At 36.4% G+C, this 21,649-nt stretch overlaps 3 protein-coding genes across 4 annotated transcripts in view; 2 read left to right on the top strand and 1 right to left on the bottom strand.

The window, feature by feature from the left end:
* Window positions 1–13,843, top strand: part of LOC126876927 (N-alpha-acetyltransferase 15, NatA auxiliary subunit) — a 47,452-nt gene extending 33,609 nt beyond the window's left edge. Inside the window, exons 9-11 of the mRNA XM_050639774.1 lie at window positions 9,526–9,719; window positions 9,796–9,904; window positions 10,057–13,843. Of these exons, the coding sequence (XP_050495731.1) occupies window positions 9,526–9,719; window positions 9,796–9,904; window positions 10,057–10,574 (821 nt within the window). The 3' untranslated portion in view covers window positions 10,575–13,843. The remainder of the gene's footprint in view (window positions 1–9,525; window positions 9,720–9,795; window positions 9,905–10,056) is intronic.
* On the bottom strand, window positions 12,046–15,079 carry LOC126877158 (deoxycytidylate deaminase). Of its 2 annotated transcripts, none has more exons than XM_050639987.1 (5): window positions 14,896–15,079; window positions 14,573–14,814; window positions 14,259–14,472; window positions 13,887–13,994; window positions 12,046–13,797 (listed from the first exon to the last, which is right to left on the bottom strand). In XM_050639987.1, the coding sequence occupies exons 1-4, from the start codon at window positions 14,943–14,945 to the stop codon at window positions 13,898–13,900; spliced, it is 603 nt and encodes a 200-aa protein (XP_050495944.1). In that variant the 5' UTR covers window positions 14,946–15,079; the 3' UTR covers window positions 12,046–13,797; window positions 13,887–13,897. The 2 variants fall into 2 exon arrangements, with proteins under 2 accessions (XP_050495944.1, XP_050495937.1); XM_050639980.1 differs by having other exon boundaries at window positions 12,046–13,656; window positions 14,896–15,078.
* An 840-nt stretch (window positions 15,080–15,919) lies between these two features.
* LOC126877054 (growth arrest-specific protein 2-like) overlaps window positions 15,920–21,649 on the top strand; it is a 31,870-nt gene continuing 26,140 nt past the window's right edge. Inside the window, exon 1 of the mRNA XM_050639890.1 lies at window positions 15,920–18,284. The gene's annotated coding sequence lies outside the window, so the exon portion shown is untranslated. The remainder of the gene's footprint in view (window positions 18,285–21,649) is intronic.

The raw sequence follows: 21,649 nt of genomic DNA, 5'->3' as shown, positions 1-21,649 counted from the left end.
TATCGCGCTATTTATTGCTGTTACGATATTGTGGATAATATCTGTAAAAGCACGGTAAAATGGCGATGCCTTTGGTGGTATCGGCAAAAGCGTCAGATACCCTTTTGAAGTTACGTCAACGCGGTAGATCGAATATAAATCTTTGAACGTCATCACGATTATCATCAGACTTTCAGGGGTTAGACTCTTCAGTTACCTGTTTCGGCGTTCATTGTTCCTTTGTGCTTCCCATGGCTTATGTCCTTTTTGTATGCACTGCCGTCGCTCTTTTCGAATTCGTTTATATCGTTACGAACATTCTTTTCACTAAAAATCGCGTGGTACTCGTGTATCACTAAAAATATCATGTTTGAGTAATTTCTGCAAAAATCTACGTAAAAATTGTCGAATCGGCATGAGTGGAAACATTCGATATTTACACTTGGGAATATTTTCTACCTTTTATATATTTTTATTTAAACGATTGCTTAAGCGTTGCAGTAATCGAGAAAAAACGTTGATATACTCGCAACAACTCTAACAATCCTCAAATTGCAAACTAATACAGTGAGAAACGTTAAGAAATAACATAAAATGACTCACTACGTAAAATATTCGCTTTCAAGTATGAAAAAATTTTCTCTTAAAAATCGTACGAGCCACTGAATGTTTCTAGATATACAAAATTCACTAGCTTTCTACGACCATACAAATCGGTGGAGCATAAAATTGACCTATTCTTTAACCAAGCTGAGCACCAATTAATTTATTTGCACGATAAAAAGATTTACCGATGACAAGCAACATTTGTAAATACCACTTGCGCGAACGTATCGACTCGAGAATTGAGTTAACCCACGATCAGGAGATTAGGATCGCTTATCCCAGCCGGAGAACCGCCTCCCCTAAACGCTTTACATTTCACGTTCTTCGAATAATTCCGTCAGAGACGATCAGACAGTCTCGTAACTCGTAAATATCTGCCAACACGGATGAGATAGTACACGAATACCAGAAATGTACTGTTGCCGCTTACATAATGGACATGCGCATAAACAACAAATCTCGCGATTACTCACGGTCGAGCATTTGATTGAAAACGCATCTCTATTCATCTAATAACTCAATAAAGTCGCGACATTGGATAACGTTAATTGAAATTACAAGCGATCCATTTACGTTCCAGCAACTTCGCACAGCGAAAAAGAAACGACGTCATCGAATACACGGTTTTTCCTTCGAGTTTGATTCTCTCTGTAAACGCGTGTTAACGAATCCTCGCTAATTTACACGAATATTTCTGGATGATAATTTGTCCAACGTAACCCCTGCGTGATCCTTTGACATCGATATTTTTTGTTTTTCAGATGAATACGGATAATCATGTTTCAATGATTATTTCTTCAGATTCGTTGAGAAAATGTTCCTATGGTCATCGCGTCTATAAATATTAACGTTAGACTGTGAATATTTATGCAATTCGAAAACAAAGGAATAGAAAGATTTTACATGAATGAATGAACTATGGAACTAGGAGAGGCTCGCGCTATTAAAGACGAACGGCGCTGGTAATTTCATCATAATTTGTCAGACCTTGTAACTACGCTCTACTACGACAAAATGAATAGTCTATATCCATGGTAATGGATTACGAAATGGAAAAAAACATGAGGCGGCACGCGTCGCAACGACGATCATAGGAGACGCGACTTTTTCTTAGCGATTACCGTCATTTTCATGGAGGAGCATTATCGTTCCTCGTTGCGTTCCTTATAATCGTGAAACACACTCGTATAATCGACAATTTCTGCATCGTCTGTTAATGGTGTACTACTTGCTGTCACCGTTTCTTAGTATTGTTCAAGTACTTGGTAGAGAAGAGACATCGATGAGAGTTGTTTCTAGGACGATGTCGTATGATCTGGAAGATTCTTCTGTAGTCTCTAACCGTCGAGTAATTTTTATTTCAGTTTAACATAACGTTATTGATAGAGATTCATGATGATTCGAGACTGAAGAATTATCGTATTGCGATTAGGGTTTTTTTGTTAACTGTTTTATTATTTAGTTGAGGCTGATCAATCGCTCGTATATTCTACGATTATATATAGAGTATCGTGATTGTTAAGTTTCTGGATATCGTGTATCATAGAAAGAATGTGATGACGTTGAGGGCATTGCTTCTAAAATAACATTGCGTAAGCTGAAGAATTCAGTCGTGTGGTTGCCTTTTTTTCTCATTTAAGCGATCTTCTGTCAAGTTATAATCTGAACTTCTACATTGATAAATTTTTTATTACAAAGTCGTTATTTTAATTTTGAATTTCTATCCCCTTTCGTACCTTCAACTATCCATAGTCGATATGTATTGTCAATTAATGACAATCAACGTAACGTCACGTACTGTTGTCACTACATTTCCTAGTAGCACATGTCATTGAAATCGTATGGAAATGTCTGTGGCTATTGTATCTGACATGGTATTGTGCAGTTCGGGGAACCATTATTATGTCTAATCTTCGACCATTTTTGCTTTCTCCTTGAATTTTAGTCGAACGTACACGTGACCACACATGAGCGATATTTATTTAAAAAATCATTAAAATCTAGATACTACTTTTAAATTTAAATAACATTCTCTTTTGAGTTCAACATTAGGTAATCGATGGTTCTGCTCGTACGTAACGCCTTCCAAGTATTGCAGTTGTATTTATTGTTAAATATTGTACGACAACAATTGTCCAATTTATGTCTAAGATACAATCAGCGTTGTGCAACATAATGGATCTCAAAGTTACATTGTTGTTAGTTTTTTCCTGAATCTGTATTCTTGTGTGATCGATATTGTTTACGATTTTTACAGACACACATTGTTGCGTACCACGATTACGTAGTTCCAATAACTTTCGTTGTTAAGTTTTGTTTTACACCTTTCTCCGCTTTCAATTTCATATAACCGATAATCCTGGTATTGTCTCGTAACGTACAGTAATAAATAATCGGTTCCATTAGATTTCGAGGCGTTGATAACGTTCGAAACACAGGAAATCGCAATGGTCAGTTTGTTCTTGAGTCAAAGAGGTCCAATGCAATTTTATCTGCTCGTATAATAGATTTCTCGTTTTATCTAGAGGCCGTATTTTTCTATTCTAAAGTAAGTTTCAGTAAAGTAAGATACGCTTGTTCTCTGGAAAATTCGAAGAAACCAAGTTCGTTCGAAATAAACGTCAACCCGGAACAAAGCTTGATTGTTTCGATGCAAAGTGGTAAAAGTCGCTACGTACAGTTACGAAATCTTTTCATTTTGAATTCACCTGGATTTCTGTCAACCGATTCCCCTCGACACTGACAAGCCTGCCGCATCGTTGCGTGCATTCCGATTGTTGACCGTATGTGCGTTCTTGAACTTCCGCTTGTACCCGTATTCACCACGAAAGTATCCGCACGACTCTACTTAGTGCTGCAGTAGAAATTACGCAACTCGAAACCCCGCATAACTTCAAATTAATAATCTTCTTTTATGTTTTTCAATACTCGATAGAAATATCTCGCGTTCCTACCAAGACAGAGTTATGAATAGCTGAAAGAAAAACTACGCGGCCATTAACCATTGAACGGCAAAGCAAAGTACTTCTTACGTAACGTATTACCTCGATAAATTTAACGTTATTGGACAAGTGGATGAAATGTGTAGTTTGTATGGCGTTAAGTATAGAACTAATTAAGCGCGGATGAGAACAAAGCTTTTCACTGGCCTCCCTTAGATTTAGCTTCCTCTTCTCTTTATAAAAGATATTCTTTATTCGTTTCAGATAAGCTTTCTTCGATATTCGTTCAAAATTTCAACGTAGAATGCAATTAAAAAATAAAAAAAAAGAAATAAATTTAGACTAATATCAATCAGTTTTCAAGGCTATCTCTACTCTCTCTAATATACACAATGTCTGGAAACGATACTTCACGATACTGTTAATTGCCTTTACTCTATGACATCAATTAAAGCTTTATTCTTCGCTCACTCGTTGTAACTTCATCAACGTTATTCCTTTATCGAGTATTGAGCAACAGATTACCAGTATCGTTTATCCATTTCCGCGTTTGACTTTCACCGAACGAAGGAAAACTTCATTGCGACATGATGCGATTATATGCGTGCAAAGGGCGCGAGGAAACGAAGGAAGGCAGCAGCGCGTCTCCCCGCGGCAAAAATCTAATTATTTATTGCCTTCGTTGTCCGTTAGATTGACTGAATACATCGAGGCTAGCGGTACCGCATACTAGACAACGTGCGAATTAATATTCAATGGCCAATACATTTGCGTGGATTTCTTGGAAGCGCAACGATCGATTTCAATCGCTATTAAATTTATTCCTCCGTTTGACATGTTGATATATGTCGATATATTCTATCGTTATTTGATATGCTATTGATCTATTGGTATGTCGGTATCGAACAATTTAATACGAAAGTGTTAAAAATCGAGTCATCTTCTAATCAAAAACTTTTGTAACTGTCAAATTTCGAACACCCTGATTTAATACGTTCATTAAGAGTGTTCGGATAGAATATACGAAAAGAATAACGTGTCTAAAAGGAAAACGTGTATAACTTCATTGAAAAAGAACTGCAACTGTTACATTATAGAGTGCATCGTTGCATTAAAAAATAACAAACTACTGCAAATATGGACATTTCGAAACCATTCGACTTTTCTCTTTATTCCGGATACAGTTGAATTTATTGAGGTCCCCTGCGACGTCGATTAGCAAAAGTCGATTTTCACGATAAGCTAGGAAACCGGAGGAAGAAACAAAAATGGCTCGTTGAGGACGCTCGTGGGCGCATGTTTGCGACAGCGTGTGGCTAGTTAAATCGAAATAACAGCTGCACTTCTGCGTACTCGATTACGAAGATAAAAGCGTCATTTGAACATTTTTATTCGCCGTTCTCTCGTTGTTTCTCTCCCAGCGTTTTAATGACGGCGATTTAAGAGAGACGCACTGCCTTTTTGTATCCACCAACCTTGCCGCCCCCGTCATTTGCACTACTTGCTTGCAGCGTCTTACCTAACCGTAATTATTTCACCTAGCAAAACTGGATCCGTTGCACGCGTCAGATGCGTTTTATGCAAAACGAAATTCCGACGTCGGTGCACGTATTTTTAAAACGCTGACGAGGACGTTTCGTACGGACGACAAATGGGGGACGTTGAGTTTTGGACAGCGCGTGCCGTTTGGGTTGATCGGTGACCTGTTTCTAAGATGGGATTCAGGTTTATCGCTTTATCGAAGTGACCTGATTTAAAAATAATCCAGATACTTGAAGATGGAACTTGTAAAGCAAGGAAGAAAGAAGCGTTGAGATTTTAATTTGCGACTAAAAATAGAGATTATTTTCATTTTGAACTCACATTGGGTAATTGTACTATATATAATTTCAGGTTCAGGTAGAGCTTTTGTACGTATACTTATTGCGTGTATTTCTCGCTTGTTTCTGAGTATTTCTCAATATCTTCGCGAAAGGTATAAATAAATATTTCTTTATGAAACTCAACCTGAAAGTTTTGAAAAATATGTAAATATTTTTTATTTGATAAAATGTTTTAAAGAAACAATGTTCGACAAGGATTTTACCGAAATTGATTGTCATTCCTACACTTACTGTAGATATAGAAAATTTTTTAAAGAAAGTTGCAAAACGGAAAAGATGAAAAGTAATGTTAAAGGCTAGGATAAAAATACTCGGCATAGCGCTAAAAATACAAAATACGATCACGTAGGAAACAAAGGGTGTGACTATCCTACACAAGCAAACACGAAAGAAATTGCCGAACACGAGTTTACTCGCGCTTACTTTCTACCGCTACCAGAATCGTGTGAAATTCGTCAGACGCGATCCAAATAGAAATCATCGATCGTCGAACCGCGAGGGCCAGCATGCGCCATTTGCGTCGGAATTCGACACGCAATTACGATGCTCCTCTACAACGTCACCACTTTCGTAATGGAAAGAGGGCCTCGTCGATAAAATCGAATTTTCGAGGCATTGCCCATAGCAGGAAATCGCGATTCGGATCGATTTCCTCGATTAACAAGGCCGTGTCAACGCATATATTTATGAGCCTGTAGGAAGATTAAAAAGTGCAAAGCATTCGTACGCAGAAACGTATGAAATGTCCAAGGTATTGGTTATAATTTAATCGCAGATATCTATGCAAATTGAAATATCTTTACCAATGTAATTTAAGAAATGTAATTTAAGAAAAGAACCTAAGATCTATTTCGCCTACCAAATATTTTAACGAATATTCTTCTTTATAGTTTCGAGTTATTAAATGTGCATTCTATACATTTTTGTACCTTCAAATTTGTATAAATGAATAAAAATCCGCGGTTTATTTTGGAGTTAAGCGAAAATGATTTAGGGTAGCATTTCTTTAGTTGCGTTTGCAAAAATAGGAATTTGCATAAAAATCCACGATCTAATGATCACACTGTGGTAATCGATGGGGATGAGATTTGCATAAACGTCGTTGCGTGCGGGTACCGCCTGTTGCTCCACATTCCGCAACGCGGTCGTAATGCACGCTGGCAAGGTCCCCCTTTGTCAAGGATGAAAAATTCTTCGCCTGTCAGCCGCATACCGGTCCCTAATTGCCGACGATATTTTCCCGCGCCACTCAGACCAATTAAAATCGCTGACCGCTCGATACTAGTCTTTTGAAACGAGTTAGATCTATTATAGGTATAAGATGATTGATTGTTTGGAATAGAAGTCCGAGGGATAGCCCTTGCGGCGCATTTATGGAATTGCGTAAATCAAATTTGACGCGTGAAGACTTTTTATGTACAGTCTTTATTCTTTGAAGTGATTGATTCGAAGTGATAATATATCGAAGATACAGACAACGATACAAGCGAAAGTAATTTTTCTTCTTGTCATTGAAAACCAATGAAAAATGTAAACCTATATGTGTGTATATATATACACATACAAAAATACACATGGAAATGTTGTATATTGTTATAAACATACTCGTAGGAAGAGAATAAAAAATGAGACACGAGTAGAAAATAGTGGGAAAAGAGGGTTAAATTGAGATTTTGTAAGACAGCAATACCACGAATGATGTCCAAACACTAAGAATGACACGCGCTAAGATTTATTCGTCGACTATTTTATGAAGACGAGAGAGAAAAAGAGAGATAAGCACTGATTACGTCAAAGTCTCTAATTATCCTCTGTGTCTCCGTTTTTACCATTGTTTGCACAAATTACGTTATCATTTTGCGTGGTTGTGCAACCTAAGGCTGGAGACGTGATACGTTTCGGATACATTCAATACATCGTCAATGACAACCTTTATTTTTTCACGCTCGATAAATGTAAAATAGGAAACCGAATTACATCCTCAAGATTGAACGGAACAAGATCGAAGAGATCGAACAAAGATGAACAAACCAAACTTCTATCGTGCACGATTATGATCGATCATAACTTCGAGCTCATTTTGATTTTTTTCTCGATTATCTCGTAATATTCGCGTGTTGTCGTGTCCTCGTTGGACGTCATCATCACTGTTTTAACCATTGTTTTCGTAGAATACGTTATCACGGTGTGTGATTGTACAATCTGACGGTGGTGTAATATGTGTGTTTTAAAAACACAGTCAATGATAATCTTTATTTTTACACGCTTAATGAATATAAGGAAGGAAGCCAAATTACATCTTCAAGGTGAAATCGAACAAAATCGTGGAGATCGAGCAAAGGTGAATAAATCAAACATCTATGTATTGTGTACAATTAAGATCGATCGTATACTCTAATTCATCGATTTCTTCCTCGTCTATCTCATAATAATCGCTTGTTATCATGCTCAAAAGACATTTAAAAAAAAAAAAAGAATCAAACGACACATCGTCCCAGAGACAACTGCATAACATATTGTGTAAATATTATTATTTCTATTTTATCACGCGATTGAACTATCGAATATTCTTCGTTTCTACTTGCTTCCAAAATTTCTTTCGTTTCGATGTCGTTTGCAAATATAATCAGACCTCGTGATGAAGATGGTTCGATGGCTACAGGAAAAGAACAAGAAATCATACGTGCGTAGTCACGAATTTACGAAGCATAGAGCCAGTCTCTCTTTCTACCGCGTCCAAATAACGCATTGACTGTTCCTTACATAATTGGAAAGCGCGCAAGTGATTTTCGTGTTATAAAACTGCATTAATAGGACGGTAATTAAGCCGTTAATGCCCACTGAGCAAGTTAAGTGTAGGGGAATTAGCGCAATAAACTCGAACCTCCTCGACCGCTTCGAACAGTACTTTCCACGATTAATTATAAATCAGAGTGATCGATGCCGGGACTCGTTGCAAATTTTCATCTAATTAGAAAAGAAAAGTTTTCGTCAGAAGCCTGGCTGTTACGAAGCGCCGATCCTATCGATAAACACGATGTTGCAACCATCTCTTCTAGCATCCTTGTTTGAATATTTTTATTAAAATTATACGTTGCTTGCGTAATTACCTTTCTTTCTTTTTTTTCACGGAAAAATCGATCTCGAAAAAAGCTTCCTGACACGGGGTCCGTCTTACTCAATTCTTGCACGGTCTGACAAAATTTTACAAGGCACGGTCGCCAACTAATATTTCGTTTTTATAAATGGAGCACTCCTATACTATAAAGTTGAAACTATAAAATCTATTCGGGAAGTTGATCGTGATCACGATCGCGATAGGGACAGGTTCCACCTTTCCCTCCGGTAAGTTACGATCTCTCACGGGTAGTGTCGGCGGGACTGCACGTGACTGCGGTGCACGCGTGACACGTGCACGCATGCCAGACCTACAAACAGCTGTCAGTAGGTCTGACCACGACCAGAGGCGAGGAAAAGTTAGAAAACGTTTTGCGAAACCGACCGGAATCGCTTTTGCCGCGCGACGGAACCGCTTGACCTTGGTTCGACACAGCTCGGGCGAGCTCGCGCCGGTAAAAGTGGTGTGCGTGTCGAAACCGCGTCGGGGACAGTTTCAGCGTTCACGTATTTATCATTGCTGCAATTACGATGATATTACGGTACTTGAAAATTCAGGACAACAGGGGAATTTCTGCTGTTAGACGCAATTTACGTGCGCTCGCTGGAAAAAAGGTACAAGACGGCTCGTAAACTAGTTATTGAATAAACCGTTGAATAAACGCGTGTTTCCAGCCTTAGGGCAATTGAATGAGTTTAGATCTTTCAATTAGGGTACGATGAATTGGCATTTTGATTCTTTGCCTATAGACAGCAGTGTTGAATTAAGGGAATTCCTAATGAGTGTAATTTCTAAGAATTGATGAAATTCTCTCCAAATGAATTTCCAATGACAAGAATAGTCTTCGACATCGTTGATGTATCATGTAATGACGGCTGCTTATCGAGTTTATCACTGGATTTATATTTCGTTCAATCATAGCAACTCAATTTATCGATAATATTATTACCATCGTAGTCGTGCATGTTAATAACTTGTTTTCGTTTTCATTTTACAGAAAATCTAGCGCCATCAGAATTGAAAAAATTGAGAAACAAGCAAAGAAAACAACGTAGAAAGGCTGAACTGGAACGACAACAGGCTGCCCAAGCCCAAGAAAAGAGGGAACAGCACAATAAGTCGCGGCAACAGACCGATCCCGATTTAGAACAGCCTACGCTAGATGAACTTATACCAGAGAAATTGGAAAGGGTCAGTAAATCGTGTAAATCCTACGAGTTAATGTCCTCGAGATGATATGAAATTTGATTCGAGCTATTATTTTCAGGTTGAGGATCCTCTCGAGCAAGCAATCAAATTTTTACAACCACTGCAAGACTTGGCATCGAACAGAATAGAGACGCACCTTATGGCATTTGAAATATACATTCGTAAAGGTACGTAGCAGTACAGCATTGGCGACACAAATCATTTGTAACATTCTTGTTAAAGAAAAAGATTAATAATTATAGTTGCAAATAATCATTGATTTTTAAGGAAATGTATTTTACTATTAGATTTCATTTAAAAAATTAAACGCCTTTTGCAGGTCGTACGTTGTTAATGTTAAGGTCGATAAAACGTGCGCATGATCTAGATCCTAACAATCCGGACCTCCACACGTGCCTGGTACGTTTCATGTTGCATACTAACCGCTCGCCGTCTGAAGGACCAGTAGGCGAGGTAGTAAAGCGACAAACTGCAGGAATCTACTCGACTTCAACGCCCACTCAATTGAACGCGGAATTCCTAAAAAAGAATCGAAACTCACTGCCGCATTTGCTTCAGGGTGCGAGGATGTTGTACGTCCTGGACCCGTCCGCTCAAACAAAAGCTCTCTCCCTCGCCACAAACATTGATGATCTCGAAGGTGTAACACTACAGAATTGTACAAAAGTATTGGAATCGTTGCGCAATGGTGACTTTGGCCATTGCGACTCTACAATCGCCGACTATATGGCGAAATGTCACAAATACTTCCCATACGCGACCGCTTTTCGACCGCCGGAGACAAAGCTGACGGTGACGATCAAGCATCAAGAGAAAGAGAATTCCATCAAGAACTGATCCAGGCACGCGCTATCCAGCGTTAGCGAATCATTGCGTAGTTAGACGACGAGGCAATGGAGGAGGAGTGTGCTGAGATTCGCTCTGATCTACGTTTAAGAAAAAGAACAAAAAAAAAGAGCAAAGAAACTAACGTTGAATGTAAAAGGCACGCGGACGAATGAACATATGTAGTGAAAGAAGAAGCGAAATTGGCGGATTTAATATTGATAATTATTAAACATGTATTATATACGAACTGTTCCTGGGAAGATTCATGTAGTGTGAACAGTGCTGGGACAGTGCTGAATAAATAATCTTTAATAATAAATTATAACACGATGGGACGCGAGACAAGCGCCTCTGGCACGGTCCCGAATTTTAGGTGAACGAAGAAAAGGATGGCTTTAGCTAAATATTAATTAACAATTGGAACAGAACGAATTAAACGAGCACTCTATCAACAGAGCGGTCACGTTGAAAAGAAGGATTGACAAAGTGTGAAAATGTTTAGTGCATAGATGGGATTGGGGCAGGGCAGGGAGGGATGGGGTGAAGTACAGTGTGTAAAATATATGACGTGCGTAAACTAACACATTGGTACAAAATACAAGACTTGTATACATTCGTATGCGCGTTCTATGAATATTTCTACTTGATGTTAAGGTGTACTATTTTCAGCGATGTCTACATAAATACTCTACTGTGTAGAGTTGAGAAACTAGACGATCATCGAGCACCGATAATTGTACCACGCATGTTCGTCGCTACTTTTTGAGAATAGACTTTGTTCCAAGTCATATACTAACTTCTCCAGTTCACTTCATTCGCAAAAACCGTTGAAACTTGTCAAGTGAACGATCTAATGTTTTTCTTCTAGAAACACGATTTTATTCCTGTGTTTAAAGCCAGGGTAATAATCTACGTTTGGATTGGAGCCCTGATATTCCATCGAGATAGCAGTCAATATGGAAATAGCATCCATTTGCGAAAGTCTCTGTGAAAGTTATTATAAGAACAATAAAAGTGCATATATTGTGTACGCAGATTACCAAAGTATATGATAAATCGAAAACAATAAGTGTCAATAGCAAAACAAGCAAACGAAAAAAATATCATACATCTGTATGTCAACGGATTACAGAAATTTTAATAAAAGGTAATGTTCAAATTTACCGATACAAATCGAACGATGTTATGATTGCCTCGTTTATTTTTTGAAATACCAGTACATACTTATAAGTCGTGAGTTTCCTTGAATGAAAAAAAAGTAAAAGAATTCAATAAGATACAGATACTAAAAAATAGTGATAATGTTTGTATATATTTCACCTACTACTTTAACGATATATATGTATAAATACATATACACACACATTTCCTATCTTATTTAAGTCATAGAGTATAATTTTGCGATTAGTTAATATTATGCCAATGTTGAAAGCTCATTCAAAGTCGACTTAATGGTAATCATAAAAATAAGATATTTGCATCAAGTCATAGTAATGTATATTTAACATTTCAATTCATTCGTAACATACAATGGACAAAAACTCAATACGTACATCCAAAGTTAATCGATGGAATAATCTTCTATCAAAATATAATGAACATAATTGTATTGATTAAACTGATACCTTCTGTAAATGCATGGAATGTTTCTCAGGGCTACATAAATAATGTCGTAACATAAGCGATAATGTAGAAGTTTTACTCATTCACTTTACCATTAGTCATTTAATTATTGTACAATGCAAAGGAAATATGATATGACCACCATGCTAGTCTATCGATATACGAAGTGTTTCTTCTTGTAAAAGACTATCATTAGAAAAATTAATGCATATTATCATACACCATTCGCGTCATACTCAACTTTTCGACCATGCATCTACCGAAGTGTTGCTATCTTTTAATACTATTTTTTTTTATAATACATTATTTACAGTACGCTTAAACTCCTGCATAATTATTACATTTCGAAAAAAAGATATATATATATATATATATATATATACATTATATATATATTAATTGCTCCAATCTTTATCGGAGGTTGTTACCTCAGTATAAAAATTTCTACTCCGCTCATAACTAATTATTAAATCTTTAAGAAATAAACAATGTTGATTAAGGATGGTACATTAATTTTTAGAAGATTCAGTTTAGATTTGCCTTTGAGTCCTTGATTTAATCGTACGAGCAAACGATAAGCATGGGTACCTCAACCCATATCCTCTTCCATCTCCTCATGTAAATGAATTCATCATATAGACTTCATGCAAAATTTTTCAACGTATACGATTACGAAAGGACATAAAACAGAAAAGAATAAAAATTGGAAAATGAAGTCAATGATTATTTAAATGTGGTTATTACTTTAATCATTGTATTAGTAATATACTGCCATTTGCAATAAGCTGTTATTATATTTTCTGCAACCGCTATTTACAGATTGAATAGTTTATGATTTGTGCAAAAATTGCCCAAATTTTATGGTATTAAAGGATAACGTTTATAGCCAAGTACGCTTTTTACAAATGTTAATATCTGTGTTTATATATAAAATACCCATACATTTTTACAATATTAAATATTTTTCTATATGATGAATTCAATCATCACGTATAATTACTTTCTTTATGTAACTTTTCTTCATTATAGCGGTGTTTACAAACGTGAAGTAATATTTTAAAGACAAGAACATGGATATGTATAGTATGTATATAAACGTATCATTATCGTATGCATCAAAACTCTGTGTTCAATTCCTGTTTGTTGTTACATTAATAACAAGTCAACATGAAAATATTATATCACGTATCAACAATCGCCTCTCCTTCAGTCGTTTTGTAAAAAATGATATTGAAATATTATTTTATCATGGAAATGATACACACTTGTTACATGTTTCTACCATGCCATATTTGATCATACTACTATTTACACTTGTACAGTACATCGTTTGCAATACTGTTGCAGATAATATTACATCTTGATAAAAGTATAGTATCTTTGTATTATTGCTAAATTCTTTCATTTTCTGTACATTGTTTTATTTATTTTCCATATTATATGGATAATGTTAAAACTACAAATAGACCTGTAAAAATTTAAAATAGGGGTATTTCTATTTTCCATTTGTACCTAATTTAGTTTTGCATGTAAATAATGGTAATCAGTCTTTTTACAGTAAAACTGTAATTCATGTTTATGTTAAAGAATTAATATTACAGATTTAAATCTGCAAAATGTCATTAAAAAATGAAATAAATCATGAATATATACACTGGAAAGCTTTTCATTACAGACATTGTCATCTTTGTCACTTACATTGTTTTTGTTCAACTACTTCCATTTTCAATATTTATTTCCTTATCTTCAGTAGAGTCAATCTCATCAAAATCAATAATTAACTTTTTGTGCTTAGGAATATATTTGCTAGAAAAAAAGATTTACAATGTTATTAAATAATATTACAACAATAGCGTAATATTATAAATGAATTAATGTTAATACAGTTTAGACGTACATTCTGCACATATTGAAACGCATGTATTAAATACTAGAAATTTGAATTTTAATTAATAATTTTAAGGAAATAAATCATGTCAAGTAATACAAGTCTTATGGTTTCTTGCCATAATCTGACACTTATACAAATTTAATAAGAATAAATATATGCAATCTGCATAATTCAAATACCTGTATGTAACGCCTACGGCATCAAACATTCTTTTTGCAGCTTGAATTTTTTTCTTCTTTGCATATTTATCTGACACATATTTGACTGTTTTTATTCCAGACTGTATTATTACTTTAGCACATTCATTACATGGAAATAGAGAAACGTATATGGTACAATTTTTAATATTTTTACAGCCCGTATTTAAAATAGCATTAACTTCTGCGTGACATACTGCAAATTCATTATTATCATTGTTACAATACAATATTACATTATATTATATAATACAAATATAATCATGTTGAAAATTAATGAGATGTTATTAGCTCACCATATAAAGTCTTTGTTTCCAATGGATCGACAGACTCTTTAGTCCAAGGAAAAACATCATCGCTACAACCATTGGGCATTCCATTATATCCAATACCTACAACTTGCTTCTCTTCATTTACTATACATGCCCCAACTTGAGTACGAGGATCTTTGCTACGTTTTGCACTTAAACAGGCGAGAGCCATAAAATAATCCTCCCAATCTATATAGCTTTTTCTTTTATTGCTACTAGGCTGCTCACTATAAAGATACAAAATTCAGGTTACATCAATTAAGTAACTATTTATTTTATTAAAGGTTAGAATATCGTATGTAATATACCTTTCGGAGTTGATTTTTTCGATAATTTTGTTGTCATTTTTTGATGTCATTTTTGTTAAATTTTATAATTATATAACTTTTACAAAGAATTTCTACTTGTAGTTTAATTCAAACTACTTAGTTAATAAATAACAACACGGCATGCTACTGTACACGTTAGAAATTAAGACTAAAATAATATTTTACCAAGGTAGGAAATACACTCTTGAAGTAGTCATTAACAAGAAAGGCGTGTTCAAAATTCCGTCATCCAGTTAAACTATTACAAAAGACCGGTTTCATGTTGCAAGCATTTATAGAAAACAAAAATCATTGCATCATTTCAATATATACTTAGGATTCAATAACTAATTATTTAAAGTGCCTATATAGTTATTTAAAACACAATTATTCTATTATTTTGGAACTTTGAAATTAAAATTTTAAACTTGTAGTTGCGCTATCTACAGAGTAACAGGTGAACTACAGTAAAGGTGGCGCTATCTACAGAGGAACAGGTGAAATACAGTAAAGGTTGCTCTCTACAAACTGTACAGGGTATATATTTTCAGATATGAGAAAGATTTCTTTACAGCCGGATTATTCATGATAAAGTGTCAAACATATATATAATATCTTATAAAAAATAAAATGACATACCATACAGCATTATTCTAATTTTCTTAAATCTATTGAATTACATTGATGTCAGTTTGGAAGGAAACAATAAATAAAATTAATTTATCAAGATTGTAGAATAATTGATCTTGAAAATAGTAAATCAACAATTACTTTTAAAGTATGATTCATACATGTAATAATCGGTGCATGGTAGAGCTTAGGGCAAGTTTCTTAGACACGACAATGGTAGTTCCTGGTACCGATAAATCATTGTTTTCATTTTAAATTTATTCTTATACTCATCTTCAGCACATTATAAATTAGTACATAGTATATGTTTTAATTTTCTATCTATTATACTTGTATATTATTTTATATTGAAATCGATTTTAAGTATTTATAGACAGTTTCGTCGGAAATAATATTGTATGATATATATACATATTACCATTACAAATTGAACAAGTGGAATACAGATAATAAACAGAGGAGTTACATGCGAATCGCGAAATCGGAAAAAGTGCCAATATTTCATGATATGTTTCGTGAGCCTCGCAATTGAATTTGTGAGATAATGCTTGGTGAGTGGCTTATCGAAACATACATTTACTGATAATTTGTCAGTTTATTATGATAAATTTAAAGAGTGTAATATTTCTTAATTATTCTACTTAATATTAAATGTTAGTTATTGGGGAAGATATTTGTTTTTTATATTTCTATTCTCTTTTTTTTTACAATTAAATCACTATGCTTTAAAGATGTATATCTGTATCTAAGTGAGGATATTTGTTTACCATCGATAATAAATGATAAACGAGCTAAATCGTTCGGAATCCCAAGCTGCTGAGGCTTTTTTAAACGCCTGCTACACAAATGAGTATACTTGGGCGCGGCACTGTAGACACGTTTTTCAGGCCTCAAGTATACTTAGCGCTCCCTATAAAAAGGGCTAATAATTCGTGGATTACAACGCCCTTTACATAATCAGGAGGTTGTAATTAGTTTCCGCGTTAAATGAAATTACTTTCTTATAATTGTATGAATTTTAACTAGTAAGTAATCACGAACAATGGGATCTGGTATTTCCCAATATAACTTTCTAATGCTTTACGTATTAAAAGAATAATACTTTTCAATAATAAATAGTTTTATTGAAAACAGTATCTAATATGTAAATCTAAATTTCAACGAGAACTTATACATTATATGCTAAAATATTCTAACTGTACTTTACATCATGAGCAATGAAAATACTGTTTTCAATGCATGCTTATTCTAGTCTCGAACACGCTATAATATTTTACGATACGTCAGTACGAGTAAGAGTGCAGCTACTGAATGAAAAGAGGTTTCTTCCGCCAGGTAACGCGGCTAATAAAGTAATTTGCAGGATCGTGACGCTATTCTTTGGGGAACCATCACACCCTCGGAACTTTCTTCACGCACGTGTATTACCGTTTAATTGTTCCCCACATCCCTGTTGTGCATATTACATCTCCTCTCCTTTATTCACTTTATATTAAATTAATAACCACGCAATCATAATAAAACTCAATTAATCACAGAACTTTCAACTCATTATATTTCTTCCTGCAACTGTATAAATAGAAGAAAACGTTAAAATTATCCATCGATCTTCTAATGCTTTCTTCCATATATTTTCTGTTAATATTTCTTATTTCTCTAGAAGGTAAACAAATAAAGTACTGAAAGCATCGAACTTGAACAACGTACGCACACACGCAAAGAATCGAATTTCTCGGCAGCACGAAGTGATAAGGGGTAGCTCGACGATGCCGAAAGTTGGTCCAGGGAGGAGGATACGAAGGATAGTATTCCTGGCCGGCAGAGAACGGCGAGTATTGATTAAGGGGTTCGTAGGGAGGTATCCTCGTAGTCGAGGGGATTTGCTCTGTGAATGCGCGCGGGGTTAAATGGAGGGGGTAGTCATGGGGTTGAAGAACACCGACACGAGCCGACGGGGGTGTTTGGCCGATGTACTTGTTCGGGGGATTGCATCCAATGGGTGCGTGTAAAACGCATGCGCGTCGTAACTCCGCTTTCGTACGCATGCACATTTCTGCGTGTATTTACAGTGCACGGTTGCCGAGCCGGTACGCATTGGCGGTTTGCACGTGGCATTCCCGGTGATTGACGGACAAAAGAAAGGGGGTTCGAGCTGCAAAAACTACGAAAGTAAAAAAGAGAAAAGGCAGTCAAAAGAAAGGTAGCTTGTCTCTCGGGCCGTATATATATATAATCTTTCGAGCAAGACGTATACATCTTCGTAGCGAGACTCGCGTGTGAACGATCGCCTATCTCTCTTCGACTCACAGTCCGAGAGTAACAAGAGTGATCTCTGTCAAAGTCGCGTCTCGCGTGGCGTTTAGTGTACGCCGGTACATACGTGAAATACGCAATATAGTGGCCGTCAGTTCGGAGCGTGGTCGGTTGGTGAAACAGCGGGAGGTTCGTCCGTCTCGATAACACCTCCTTCTCGCTCTCCTTTTTTTTCGCATCCGTTCGTCTCGCTCTTTCGCCGTCGCTTCCCTCCCTCTTACTCTCACAGCGGCAACAGAACCGGCACTGGCACACCGAAGGGCTGCAGTTGCGATCGGATGATCGACGAGTACGCGTCTGTTGTGCGCACTGTTGTGTGTTCGTCCGGAATGTCAGGTGTCCTCTCGATTCTTCGAGTCTCCTATCCTCGGTGAATTGGAGCGACAGCAGAGCTGAAGCTTTGAATCAAACAACGAGTATGAGCGATGTTCACGAGGATCCGTGAGGTAAGGGAACTCATGTACTTACGTATTTTCCATTCGAGAATTGTAGGTTATACACGATGGTTCCTATAGTGGTTACACCGGTTTAGTCGCTATACAGATTTGTTTCACAGAATTGTTCGATGCGTGCCGAAATGTGCTATTAGTTTACGTTTGTTTCCAAGAAAAGACTCGAACGGGCGAAAATGAGTCAGTAATCGGAGAATGTTATCGAGCTCTTATTGATTATTTTCTTGCTATACCTTCGGCTCTTCTTTTCCGTGTAATCGTGGTCAACGTGATTTAACGTTTTGGACGAGTCTAAAAGTCCTCTCTCGAGGACTATCATGCGTATGAAAGAAGGAATCTGAAGAGAAGAAGTCGGAGCTAAACTGTTGCTTAATATAATTAAAAGTAAGGATATCTATAGTAGATTTCGTAGAACGTCAGAACAGGGTCCTTGGGAGAAACTAATAAGTGTCACATACTCGATGTAACAATTAGTCGACGAACTGCGAGATACTCTCGCAATTCTTTCCGACTCGATCGATATTCGCGTCTGAGTAGTGAGTAATTAATCGACTAGTGGTATGATAGCACGAGGTACTTGACGTAGCGAAAGTGGCAGCAATAAGTAAGAGTTATCCCGGCGGTGATAACCCTTTCTATTTGCGCGATAAAATGTTTAGACGCAAATTGAATGCAATTGAGACGAATTGCGAAGAGTTACCAACTGAACGGGGACTAGTGAAAAACCGTTTATACACATATACCACGTTGACCATCTGTATATTTTAATTGACACGATGAACATCGTTGTTCGTGCTTCGCGTTAGTTTATTTATCGTGACTGTTCGACAGTGGTTATACGGGAGCCGAAGCTGTAATCTTGTCCCCACGTGTTTATCCATTATTTCAGTTGAAGCCTCGCTTACACTTTATTAACACTCATTGTTGCCAAGTGTTTACCTCTTTAGATACGAGAATACGCATTGATTGGTAGTAATTGTCATCGACTTGATGCTTATTATCTTCCTTTGTACGACCTGTCGACTTTAAGCAACATAGTAACTACGTTAGATTAACAAAAAAAAAAAAAAAAAAAAAACACAATGAACATATGCGATTTAAGATTCAGACAGAAGTTACGGTATGTATATGTTCTAATTTTTTAATCTTTCTGTCCATGGACAGCGAATTTTTATTTATTTACGTGAAAGTACGAAATATCCAAAGAACGATACTTGTCATAATATGTAGTGGATAAAACAAATCGTTGCCTGGACTCTGCTCTTTTGGCATTCGCATAAATATCCACAGCCTACTGGTAATTGGACGTCTACGATTTTTCGTTTATACATATAATAGGAGTTCGTGTTGAAATTCAATCGGTAGGTGTTCATTTAATCAAATACAAAGAAATAATATAAAGAAAATTCTTGGTGTAAAGTAAAATTGGAGAGTGAGGGGTCCAGAAGAAGATTCTCCGAGATACAGATGCGGGATCAAGTTTGTAATTGGAAGGTAACATCCGGTCCGGTTCTCACAGCAGGACGATCGGCTTTCGTTCGGCCGTGAACACGCCGTGGTGGAGGCGACGCAGGATCGTGAAAAGACGCCAGGCGAGAATACGGCCGCGACGAAGCTTAAACGTCGTTTGCTCGTGTGTGCCGCGCACATAAAGTCATTAAAGAATTTCTAAGGCGTCGGACAACGGCCTGCCTCCGCGAGCTTCGTTACACGCCATTGGCGAGCGTACGGTGGACGATGTAACATTTACGCGTATTTCGTCTCCTCCTGGTGATTAGTGGTCGACTTTAACACTCATCCGTTTCTCGTGTCTAATTGACACGTTGCGACAAACCAGCGAATCGCAGCTAGGGGATTCAGCTCCGTTTGCTTTCCAGCGATCTGAGTAAATCAAAAACAGACCATTCAAAAATCAAGTGTTGGAATACTTTCGTGAATGTGTATATAGGTCAACTTGTGTATATAAGTCGAATCTGGTTTTCGTGACGATGAAAAATTTGATACTGCGTTTGGTTATTCCTTCGCAACCGAATTTTCATTTGCTTACGAGTAAGTAATTGCAGGTGATTATAGTTTTTTATTCTGACGCGAGATGCAAGGATTAATAATTGGTATAGGTAGACTGTTTAATGGCGGAATAAACACACGAGGATAATATAACGAAACAAAAACCCGAAACACGTACATATTACGGTTACAAAAATTTCAAAATACGTATTATGGATACGTCTGCTGTGTTTAATGGTTAAAGGTAAAGGGTTTATAGATAAAACACGTAAGAAAGGAGGTAACGATACTACGAAACTGTTTAAGATTACTGGGTCGATCGGAGAATTTACACGCTAATAGACATCGCGTTTAATAGACATAACTTTCCTGTTGAAATATAATCGTTGTTACGATAATCAATAGACTGTAAGTCGTGATTCCAGGATATTTTTTACGCTCTTTTGTATTCTCAAATATTTCGATTACTGACATAAGTGAAAAAAAGGAACAAGAGCTCCGAAGAGATTGCCGTGGCAAACTTTTTCTTCTTTCTGTCCACTCATTTAACTCTTTCTTCGTATCTTTCGAAAGCTATTCAGTGGTATTGCATATGCATACAATTGCAGGTTTCGATGATTCACAACAGTTACATTTTCCTCGACGATAGCGTGTCAACTAAACACAAGATCTTTTGAAATCGATGTTCTCGGAATCGATGTAATTACTCAATCCGAAGCTTTCGATTAATCGATTGCATAATATGTTCCCTGAATCCGTTGACTTTGCCATATAAGCGCAAATCTAAGCGGGTGCATCTAAATTGCAAACCAGTCTGGTGAAAGAAATTTTCTCTTTTCCTTCTTGTTTTAAAATATGAACGTGGTTGAAATTTTAGAGGCAAAACGTGTGTTTACAACGAAACTACCATGGTGTAAGTTTAACGAAGTCACGACTTCGAAACCTACGTGTTCCGCGAATGCCTACTGCATACAAAGCACTGTAAATAATAACAAAAACGTTTACGGTGAAAATCGATAAAGCGTTCGATTGTCGAGAATACGTTTTGGTCTTTGTTTAACAGGGAACAATGAAGAAGAAGGCTATTTTCAGATATTTTTAGAGATTCTTAAGGTATTATATACGATAGTTCTAGTTCTGTTTCTTTCATTAACTAGAATGATTCATCGAGCAGAGTAATTAGGATATCATCTACTTAAATCTAATCTTTAGTGAAGTTTAGCAAAGAAAAGTTGGAACGTATTTGTAAGGGTCGGAGTAAAATGGAAGGTAGAGTACAAATGGATATAGTACATACGCTGCACGAGATCTTTGGTATAACAATGGGTACTTATGAGCCTTACGGGTCAATT

This window comes from Bombus huntii, chromosome 2 (genome assembly GCF_024542735.1).
Source record: "Bombus huntii isolate Logan2020A chromosome 2, iyBomHunt1.1, whole genome shotgun sequence".
NCBI lineage: Eukaryota > Metazoa > Arthropoda > Insecta > Hymenoptera > Apidae > Bombus > Bombus huntii.
The sequence above is the reverse complement of the archived record's forward strand: the minus strand, read 5'-3'. Positions and strand labels throughout refer to the sequence as shown.

Coding starts and splice junctions, on each gene's coding strand:
- LOC126877158 (XM_050639987.1), bottom strand. CDS start 14,945: ATGACATCAAAAAATGACAACAAAATTATCGAAAAAATCAACTCCGAA. Junction 14,815..14,895: donor GAAAAAATCAACTCCGAAAG/GTATATTACATA, acceptor GTATCTTTATAG/TGAGCAGCCTAGTAGCAATA. Junction 14,473..14,572: donor GGAAACAAAGACTTTATATG/GTGAGCTAATAA, acceptor ATGAATTTGCAG/TATGTCACGCAGAAGTTAAT.